The sequence below is a fragment of the Salvelinus fontinalis genome, chromosome 6 (genome assembly GCF_029448725.1).
Source record: "Salvelinus fontinalis isolate EN_2023a chromosome 6, ASM2944872v1, whole genome shotgun sequence".
Classification (NCBI taxonomy): Eukaryota; Metazoa; Chordata; class Actinopteri; order Salmoniformes; family Salmonidae; genus Salvelinus; species Salvelinus fontinalis.
The window spans coordinates 75,990,818-76,002,600 of NC_074670.1; the positions used below are offsets into that span (position 1 = coordinate 75,990,818).

Here is an 11,783-nt window from a genome sequence, read left to right on the forward strand (position 1 = left end):
AACATGTCTCTCTGTATATTTATGTCTGTGCAGTCCTCTTTCCTTCTCTCTTTCCTTCTCTTTCCTTTTCTCCTAACAGTGGGTATATCCCAAATGGCTCCCTATTCACTATTTAGTGCACTACTTTTGAGCAGAACCCTATGGGCACAACATAGGGAATAGGGTGCCATTTGTTACACAAACACTGAGCGATTGAAGCTGACTGCTGAAGGCATGTTGTCCTGAAGATGCATGGGGCCTTATCTCTCTCTGGCTCAGGGACTTTCAAGGCTAAGCTACAGTATAAGGCCTACTGTGTCCCTGGCTCGCTCTACTCCACTCTCCAGTCCACACATAGAGCACCAGTCCTAATGCTGCCTGGTGATACAACGCTCCAGTAGCAACACTCTAGAACACTCTAGAGCTACATTCCAGTAGATTCCGGAACACTCTACAATACTCCCTCTCTCGCATGTTGTGTACTAGAGGACATGTGAAGACCGAGAGGGTGAGAAATACAATAACAGCAAGAGGAGGTAGATGACACAGTGCTGCAAAAATAATCAGAAACCATCTGTTTATAATAGCAATGTCAGAGATTAATTTCTATGTGCTGTGAATGCTTGCTTAGTGTAACTTGCTTAGTGTAACTATCTTGCAGTACAAATACAGATACAGCATATTAAAAAAGGCAGGTAAGAACCATCCATGATAAAATGTCTTTATTGTAACACGTCCCTGGTATGATCAGACATAGTTTACACCTGCTCACTATATGGCTCACAACCAAACATGCTCGACTTTCACACCAGTTTTAGATGGCCATCCGGGATAGCTTCAGCGTATCTAAGCGACCCTCTTACATCAACGCTGTTGAATGCTGGGCCTCACAGTTAACCAAAGAGGTATAGACCTGTAGCATGGACACTATCTTCTGATATTCCCTCAGTGTGCTTCGACACCTCCCAGCTAGTGGCTTGCTTTGGTTTTACACTACGATGTCGATGTGCACAGTCACTTACTGATGAGACTTTACACTACGATGTCGATGTACACAGTCACTCACTGATGAGACTTTACACTACGATGTCGATGTACACAGTCACTCACTGATGAGACTTTACACTACGATGTCGATGTGCACAGTCACTTACTGATGAGACTTTACACTACGATGTCGATGTGCACAGTCACTCACTGACGAGACTTTTCACTACGATGTCGATGTACACAGTCACTCACTGATGAGACTTTACACTACGATGTCGATGTACACAGTCACTCACTGACGAGACTTCACACTACGATGTCGATGTACACAGTCACTCACTGAAGAGACTTTACACTACGATGTCGATGTACACAGTCACTCACTGACGAGACTTTACACTACGATGTCGATGTACACAGTCACTCACTGACGAGACTTCACACTACGATGTCGATGTACACAGTCACTCACTGAAGAGACTTTACACTACGATGTCGATGTACACAGTCACTCACTGAAGAGACTTTACACTACGATGTCGATGTGCACAGTCACTCACTGATGAGACTTTACACTACGATGTCGATGTACACAGTCACTCACTGACGAGACTTCACACTACGATGTCGATGTGCAGTCACTCACTGACAAGACTTTACACTACGATGTCGATGTGCACAGTCACTCACTGATGAGACTTTACACTACGATGTCGATGTACACAGTCACTCACTGACGAGACTTCACACTACGATGTCGATGTGCAGTCACTCACTGACAAGACTTTACACTACGATGTCGATGTGACTTTACACTACGATGTCGATGAGACTTTACACTACGATGTCGATGTGCACAGTCACTCACTGACGAGACTTTACACTACGATGTCGATTTGCACAGTCACTCACTGACGAGACTTTACACTACGATGTCGATGTGCACAGTCACTCACTGACGAGACTTTACACTACGATGTCGATGTGCACAGTCACTCACTGACGAGACTTTACACTACGATGTCGATGTGACTTTACACTACGATGTCGATGTACACAGTCACTCACTGACAAGACTTTACACTACGATGTCGATGTGCACAGTCACTCACTGATGAGACTTTACACTACGATGTCGATGTACACAGTCACTCACTGACGAGACTTCACACTACGATGTCGATGTGCAGTCACTCACTGACAAGACTTTACACTACGATGTCGATGTGACTTTACACTACGATGTCGATGAGACTTTACACTACGATGTCGATGTGCACAGTCACTCACTGACGAGACTTTACACTACGATGTCGATTTGCACAGTCACTCACTGACGAGACTTTACACTACGATGTCGATGTGCACAGTCACTCACTGACGAGACTTTACACTACGATGTCGATGTGCACAGTCACTCACTGACAAGACTTTACACTACGATGTCGATGTGACTTTACACTACGATGTCGATGAGACTTTACACTACGATGTCGATGTGCACAGTCACTCACTGACGAGACTTTACACTACGATGTCGATGTGCACAGTCACTCACTGACGAGACTTTACACTACGATGTCGATGTGACTTTACACTACGATGTCGATGTACACAGTCACTCACTGACGAGACTTTACACTACGATGTCGATGTGCACAATCACTCACTGACGAGACTTTACACTACGATGTCGATGTGACTTTACACTACGATGTCGATGTGCACAGTCACTCACTGATGAGACTTTACACTACGATGTCGATGTACACAGTCACTCACTGACGAGACTTCACACTACGATGTCGATGTGCAGTCACTCACTGACAAGACTTTACACTACGATGTCGATGTGACTTTACACTACGATGTCGATGTGCACAGTCACTCACTGACGAGACTTTACACTACGATGTCGATGTGCACAGTCACTCACTGATGAGACTTTACACTACGATGTCGATGTGCACAGTCACTCACTGACAAGACTTCACATTACGACGTCGATGTGCACAGTCACTCACTGATGAGACTTTACACTACGATGTCGATGTACACAGTCACTCACTGACGAGACTTTACACTACGATGTCGATGTACACAGTCACTCACTGACGAGACTTTACACTACGATGTCGATATGCACAGTCACTCACTGACGAGACTGTACACTACGATGTCGAAGTACACAGTCACTCACTGACGAGACTTTACACTACGATGTCGATGTACACAGTCACTCACTGACGAGACTTTACACTACGATGTCGATGTGCACAGTCACTCACTGACGAGACTTTACACTACGATGTCGATGTGCACAGTCACTCACTGACGAGACTTTACACTACGATGTCGATGTGCACAGTAACTCACTGATGAGACTTTACACTACGATGTCGATGTGACTTTACACTACGATGTCGATGTGCACAGTCACTCACTGACGAGACTTTACACTACGATTTCGATGTACACAGTCACTCACTGACGAGACTTTACACTACGATGTCGATGTACACAGTCACTCACTGAAGAGACTTTACACTACGATGTCGATGTGACTTTACACTACGATGTCGATGTGCACAGTCACTCACTGACGAGACTTTACACTACGATGTCGATGTACACAGTCACTCACTGACGAGACTTTACACTACGATGTCGATGTGCACAGTCACTCACTGACGAGACTTTACACTACGATGTCGATGTACACAGTCACTCACTGACGCGACAAAACCCACACTCATACCACCGCCTCAATCACTCCAGACTCAGTTTGGATTGGTCGGAAAAACATTCCAGGCACTGTGACAACACACTCTGGAGGATTCCACCGTCATCGTGCATTCCGAAACAGCGACCCCAAAATAGACGGATCTAGATTGGAAGAGGCGGCACACAAAGATTTTAACGTGTGTGTGTGTGTGTGTGTGCGCCAGATAGAGGATATTCTGAGAGCCTCCAGAATCTAAGCCATTTGAAACATTTATGACTTGACTCACTCACTTTACATAAGGTCATGACGCATTGACTTGATTCATACTTAATAGACTCACGTCACTTTAAATAACAAGGTCATGACGCATTGACTTGATTCATACTTAATAGACTCACGTCACTTTAAATAACAAGGTCATGACGCATTGAATTGATTCATACTTAATAGACTCACGTCACTTTAAATAACAAGGTCATGATGCATTGAATTGATTCATACTTAATAGACTCACGTCACTTTAAATAGCAAGGTCATGATGCATTGAATTGATTCATACTTATTAGACTCACGTCACTTTAAATAGCAAGGTCATGGTGCATTGAATTGATTCATACTTAATTGTGAGAAAACGTTTTACATATTTTTTCACATCAGACAAGTCAACACCATCCAACAAGCTCTCACAGTCTCATTGACAAATTAGACGTTCAGCCACGTTCTCCAAACTTCAACTTTTGAAGTTAAGGGTTAAGGTTTGGGATAGGGTTAAAACATTAAGTTTAGTCACTCATTCTCAATGGTTAGGGATAAGGTTAAAGGTTAAGGTTAAGAGTTGAGGTTTGGGATAGGGTTAAAACATTAAGTTTAGTCACTCATTCTGAATGGTTAGGGTTAAGGGTTAAGGTTAAGAGTTAAGGTTTGGGATAGGGTTAAAACATTAAGTTTAGTCACTCATTCTGAATGGTTAAGGTTAAGGGTTAAGGTTAAGAGTTAAGGTTTGGGATAGGGTTAAAACATTAAGTTTAGTCACTCATTCTGAATGGTTAGGGTTAAGGGTTAAGGTTAAGAGTTGAGGTTTGGGATAGGGTTAAAACATTAAGTTTAGTCACTCATTCTGAATGGTTAGGGTTAAGGGTTAAGGTTAAGGATAGGGTTAAAACATTAAGTTTAGTCACTCATTCTGAATGGTTAAGGTTAAGGGTTTCGACATCAGTCTTTAACAACCTGGCTGCACCATCGCCCTATCTCACCATGGAGGGGGCACAAATGGTGCAAAACTCCTTTGGCTAAAAACAGAGACTACATTGACTACTTTCTCTGATTCTATGGCAAAGATCAGAGACTCAGTTTACTCTATTTTGATGGCAAAGATCAGAGACTTAACTTTCTCTGTTTTGATAGCAAAGATCAGATAACTAGTTTTTTCTCGGTTTCAATGGTAAAGATCAAAGACTTAGCTTACTCTATTTTGATGGCAAAGATCAGAGAGTTAAATTTCTCTGTTTTGATGACAAAGATCAGAGACTTAGTTTTCTGTGTTTTGATGAAAACCAGGGTTCCCTGTTTGTGGTCTACCTGACCTGGCTGTCACTCAACAACAACTATGTTTATTAATGTCTTGTGTCTGACTGATACTAGGTTGCTACAGTACACTCAGGTCTAATTAATGGATTAGAGGCAGAGACACACAGAGGTTCTGTAATCTGCTTTGACAGAGCCACTTACCTACCGTTGCTATTCCAGATCCGCGCTTTCACTGACTCTGGCCTGACTTTTCACTACGAGATAGAGAGGGAGAGGGTAGAGAGAGAGGCCTGCCTTTTCACTGCGAGAGAGAGAGAGAAAGATAGAGAGGGAGAGGGTAGAGAGAGAGGCCTGCCTTTTCACTGCGAGAGAGAGAGTGAGAAAGATAGAGAAGGAGAGGGTAGAGAGAGAGGCCTGCCTTTTCACTGCGAGAGAGAGAGTGAGAAAGATAGAGAAGGAGAGGGTAGAGAGAGAGGCCTGCCTTTTCACTGCGAGAGAGAGTGAGAAAGATAGAGAGGGAGAGGGTAGAGAGAGAGGCCTGCCTTTTCACTGCGAGAGAGAGAGTGAGAAAGATAGAGAAGGAGAGGGTAGAGAGAGAGGCCTGCCTTTTCACTGCGAGAGAGAGAGTGAGAAAGATAGAGAAGGAGAGGGTAGAGAGAGAGGCCTGCCTTTTCACTGCGAGAGAGAGAGTGAGAAAGATAGAGAAGGAGAGGGTAGAGAGAGAGGCCTGCCTTTTCACTGCGAGAGAGAGAGTGAGAAAGATAGAGAGGGAGAGGGTAGAGAGAGAGGCCTGCCTTTTCAGGCATTGAGGTGGAGAGAGAGAGAGAGAGAGAGAGAGAGAGAGAGAGAGAGAGAGAGAGAGAGAGAGAGAGAGAGAGAGAGAGAGAGAGAGAGAGAGAGGTGGAAAGTCTTGGAAGTACACAGTTACTTTTATAGGCTTGTGGTGTCTTCAGTAAAAAAATGAAGAGTTTACTTGTGAAATATTTGTATGTTCTTTTAACAATTTTAGGTTACAATAATAATATAAATGAGAGCGTACACAACTCTCCTGAAGCATGTCACCCTACTTTACCAGGTTAGTTAATAAATAATTCATAACGGACGTACAATGCAACTGTAGCAGACGATAAATAACACATTGGAATTGACAGACTACATTTTCCTTTCGCCTGCTGTATAACAAAAGACATAAGCTGACGCACGCCCAAAAATGTTTTGTAGAGGTGCTGACTAACGGAGAGTAGAAATAAAAGCAGAAATAAAGAAAGTCTCACACTAATCATGTTCCCACAACATGTAATAGGTATAGAAACCAGTGTTTTCTTCAGGGTGTACGGTGGACCTACTGAACGATAAAGATCTTTTCTCCGTTGACGTTTGGTCTATGTTTAACTTGTGACATCGATACTGAAGCTGACAATAACATTGGCTCCGGAGTGGTGTAGTGGTTTAAGACATTGCATCTCAGTGCTAGAAGTGTCACTACAGAACCTGGATCGATCCTGGGCTGTATCCCAACTGTCTGTGATTTGGAGTCCCATAGGGACGCGCACAATTGGCCCAGTGTCGTCTGGGTTTGGCAGAGGTAGGCCGTCATTGTAAAATAAGAATTTGTTCTTTACTTTACCTGGTTACATTTTTTTATTTATTTTTATTGACGACTCATTGCTCCTGTCAACACCATGCTATCATACTCAAAGAATGTGCTATCATACTCTAGCGATTTCCAAGAAAACATTTATCATCCGTCAGGCATTCAGAATGTCTTCTTTACACCTTCATTCAAATTAAAGTCCCTCTGTCTACCGAACCGCAAAGAACGTTTCTTGAACAAGAGTTTCACTTTATCAGGGAGAATATTCTGTAATTTACTAGTCACAATACTAGTTGATCCATTGATTATTACTGGTACAAGTTGAGCCTTTTCAGATAATTAGTGTTCCTTGGTATTTGGAGATGATTCTTTATTTTACCTACTGAGGCACGGAAAGTTCAAATTGTAATGTTGTTGTTGATATGCAGACTTGCCCTGAGAGTATACCTTAAAATGACCCCTACCACTTAACCCCTCTTAACCTTTAACCCTTCTTAACCCCTCTTAATAACATTTAACCCCTCTTAACCTTTTACCATTCACACACTGTCTCCTGTTACTGTGGTTATAGTTGCTCTGGTTACAATTACTGTTCAGTCCAACTATAGTCAACTCCTGATATACAACTGTTATAACTGTAATGACAATGTGCACAACCAGTGATTTTGCACTTATAAGAGGTGTACTTATCAGGAATCGACTGTATTACAACATTCCCCCCAAAATATCCACAATATCCATGTGCTATCCAAAGTCCTGTCCTGTACTGTTGTTTAGCTGCTACAGTTTTGAGAGAATGTCGTTCTTTGCTTGGCTATGGCGTAATCCTTCCTCCTTCTCATGGGTATACACATTATAGTCAATGAGAGCCATCATCAAATATGAAAGAGCTTAAAACTGGAATACTGAACTGAATAGAAGAGCTTGGGATAGATAGCTGAATAAAAAGACACTCCAATGAGAAAAATAAACCAGTTTCAGAAGAGAAGAGCCAAACGCTGTGGGCATTCAAAAACAATTGTATCCCTGTAAAATGTTCTTGTTTGAAGAAAGTAAAAACAGAAAGGCAGTGTAAAAACCAAGATGAGAGGAGGAGGAAGAAGAGGGGGAAGAGGAGGAGGAAGAGTAGAAGGAGGAGGAGGAGGAAGAAGAGGGGGAAGAGGAGGAGGGGGAAGAAGAGGGGGAAGAGGAGGAGGAAGAGTAGAAGGAGGAGGAGGAGGAAGAAGAGGGGGAAGAGGAGGAGGAGGAAGAAGAGGGGGAAGAGGAGGAGGAGGAAGAGTAGAAGGAGGAGGAGGAGGAGGAGGAAGAAGAGGGGGAAGAGGAGGAGGAAGAGTAGAAGGAGGAGGAGGAGGAGGAAGAAGAGGGGGAAGAGGAGGAGGAGGAAGAGTAGAAGGAGAGGTTTTGTGGACATTGTGATGTAACACTTCACATCTCTGGTCTTCCAGGCATGGGCGATTAAAATACTCAACACTCCATCGCACAATCAACAAACACACTTCATCAAGCACCCCTATTCCTTATGTAGTGCACTTTTTTTGAGCGGGGCCCACAGAGGACTTTGGTCAATGTAGTGCACTACATAGAGGATAGGGTGCCATTTCAGACAAACCCTCACCCTGTACTAAAACCCCTTGTTTTTTTCTCTTTCTGCAGTCAAATACACAACTTGATCTTTTTGAGTTATCATTCTTTTCTCAACGTTTTCTTTCCTTGTTTGTTGGTTTTGACTCTCGGACAAGACTAGCGTTGTTTTTCTAGAATGCAAAGAACTGGGTTGTCCTGAAGAAGACACACATAAACAACATGAGAGGATGCTATTGGTCCATTTAGGCGCTCTTTTCCCTTATAAGGAGTACAATGTGCTTTTGTGAGACAAGATGGCATCATGTTAGCTAGTTGTCTTCACAAGCAGAGACTTAAAAGCTAAGGTATTATTCCCTTTCCACGAAACTGGGGGGGAAAATATGTTACTTCATTTGAATAGTAGAACTGAACGGTGCTTTCCCAACAGTTTGGTCACAGACATATCATAATGGAAATAAGAAGTAGGAGAAGGAGGAATGGAAGTTAAAGACTTTCGTTTGTGTAACACTTTGTTCTTGCTTGTGCCGGGCTGGCCACTCTCTCGCTCATTCCTCTAGGCTGCTTAGATGTCACATTAATCAGACATTTTTTGTTCAGAGGAGCAGGAGTCTGATCTGCTGGAGTAAACAGCAGCAGAGGCTAGATTCAGAACAAAAGAGTACCGACCAGGGGCCACTTCAAGCTAAGCTCTTTTCCAATAGGCCCCTCCAGCCTACTCTCTGAGTTCTACAATTAGTTAAACACAGACCAGGAAGGGCTTGAACTGGACTAAATAAGCTATTTTACACACAGCATTGTGCTTCACTGAGGCAGATACTATATACAGGAGGAGGAGACAGTACATGGAGAGTGGAGGGGGAGGCAGTTGGGTCTCTGGGGCTTGGTGCGGAGGCTTGAGGGGGCGATGGTCAGGTTATAGATGGATCAGGAGAGGGGACAGCAGAGGCGGTAAGGAGAGCAGCTGATGGGTCAGAAAGAAATATGGAGGGGTGTTTCAAGCAGGGGGCCGGGGCCAATGGGGCTGGCGTCCAGGCGACTTGAGGCAGGGGGCCAGGCCCGTGGGGCTGGGGTCCAGGGGGCTTGAGGCAGGAATCCATGGGAGGCTGGAGAGTGGGAGGGGGGGGGGGGGGGGGGGGGGGCACATGGTGGTTGGGGCCAAGGGCTGGAGGCTAGGGAGCACTATGGGGGTCAAAGAGCCAGGGGGGCAGTGGCTGGAGGCTGGGGTCCAGGAGGCAAGAGGACTAAGGGCCGGGTCCCGGGAGGCAAGGGGACCCAGGGCTTGATCCAGGGAGGCAAGGGGAGAGGGGCTGGAGGCTGGGGAGCACTAGGGGGCCCGGGGACCAGGGCTGATGATGGCCTCACTCACGATAGAACACGTATTCAGTGTAGCTGGTCCAGATCTTGTCGTCCGTCTGCTCATGAGCGAAGGCGCAGGTCCCCGTGGAGTTACAAGCCACCATGTGAAACCCGGCGTCCGCCAGCTTGTCAAAGGCCTGCTCCAGGAAGGTGAATTTGAGGTAGTAGCGTGACGTGTAGCGCTCTGGGGGTCGGTCTGGGTCCCGGCTCTCGTTCAGCGTCTCCCCAAACACCTCTTTAGCCAGCGACGTCTTGCCACAGACCATAATGCGAGCAACACGTCTGAACTTGGCGTCGGACTGACTGTCACGCCCCAAAGTATAGGAGCCGCGATAACCGATGGTGATGAACCCTGAGCGTTTACCGTCTCCGCTGGGGACCAGACTGGCGCAGGCGGCAGTGCCCAGCGAGGCCAGGTTGCGCCCGGTGTCGATGCCCGGCGAGGAGTCCTCCGGGTCGCTCTGACACCCCTCGTCGCCCAGCGAGTTCTGCTTGCTGAGTTTGGGCGCCAGGATCTTTATGAGCTCAGGTAGGTTGAAGAACTCCGCCTCCCGCTGCAGGCGACCCCGCTCTGGGAAGTGGTCTGGGAGCACCAGCTGCTGATCTCTCATGTAGTCCAGAATATACCGGAACAGGAAACCATCCCGATCCAGGAAGAAACGGCCCTTGGTGTCCCTCGCCAGCCCTTTGGTGGTTTTCCTGCTAAACATCTCCCACAGGAGAGAGTCTGGTACGCTGATCAGGGTTGAGTAGCGGGTGATGTACACCTGGCCGCCCACGTTCAGCTCTACTATCTCAGGGAAGATGACTTCCTCCGCTACGGGAATGCCGGGGGTGTTATCTGGCAGAGCCATGGCTGTTGTCCTTCTGTCACAGAGAACTCCGCTCACACTGCAACCCTACTCCACTGTCACCTTGCTAGTGCTGTGGGTAGATGATTCCACCTTATAGCCTACAACTGTACACTGCAGATCAGAATAGGTTACTTGCGTTTATATGAATTACAATTGATTTTTTTTATATATATATCGGTTAGTTGTCAAAATTAACAAAAGGGTATTTCTGAAAGCCTGTAGGTGATCTGCGTAGCGTCTATCCCGATAGGCCTTTATCTGTTCAAAAGAGCTTAACTACAGCAGTGCACTATTCCTACCAGCGAAAAGCAATCCTCTAAACCGCAGTTATATCATCCCAGCCCGTTAATTGCAAAATAGAGAGCACGAAGACATATATTCTAACTACAGGGATAATTTATGGTAGCTAAAACATAACTTGCGTAGACAGTGGATAATAAACATTGTGTCCATGCCCTTTACACGCCAACCAATGGAATATCCTGAAAATCGCAGCCGAGGATTGAAACAAAATTGTCTATCAAAGTCTATTTCGGTTAAAAATCCGTTCCCTTCTGCGTTTCTCAATGACCCGCTCTATAGATGGGGATCAGTCCGGAATGGAAAATAACCCACAGTCGTCCGTGATGGTTTCCTCTTACTTCTTATTGTCTTGACGCAGAAACACACAAGGTGGAACTTCAGTGCAATCCATAGTTGGAGGTGTCGGTTGATGTACCGATCAGGATTAGCCAATAAAGGAAGCAGATTTCCCAGACGAAATGCGAGCTAGAGCCGTGAACAAAAACACCTCTAGCTGTGCCATCGCCGATGGAACGATTCCACGAGGCTCTGTCTTTTGTTCGGTCGGTAGGTTTTCTCCTCCCGTAGTAATAGCCACTCTTATGCCATCCCGGAGAGCTCTGCTGCTACAAAAAGTACCGTAAATAATCAGCCCCGTTAAACCCCACCTACCTGCCAGAGTCAGCGTTTATATTATGCAAAACTAACAGTTTCCCTTACAGCTCTAAAAACAGATGCAGGACTTTGATTGTTTAGATGATTCATCAAAGGGAATTATAGAGATGATTCATAATTTGGTGTCATGTCATTGCTGTCATGAGCCATATAGCAAAGCAATTGAGATATCTGTTTGATTTGCAATGTCAATTTCAATTCAATTGTCTTTGTTGTG

At 45.2% G+C, this 11,783-nt stretch overlaps 1 protein-coding gene across 1 annotated transcript; it reads right to left on the reverse strand.

The window, feature by feature from the left end:
* Positions 1-686: 686 nt before the first annotated feature.
* On the reverse strand, positions 687-11,783 carry LOC129858442 (BTB/POZ domain-containing protein KCTD12-like). Its single transcript, XM_055927669.1, has one exon. The coding sequence runs from the start codon at positions 10,607-10,609 to the stop codon at positions 9,758-9,760; it is 852 nt and encodes a 283-aa protein (XP_055783644.1). The 5' UTR covers positions 10,610-11,783; the 3' UTR covers positions 687-9,757.

Coding starts and splice junctions, on each gene's coding strand:
- LOC129858442 (XM_055927669.1), bottom strand. CDS start 10,609: ATGGCTCTGCCAGATAACACCCCCGGCATTCCCGTAGCGGAGGAAGTC.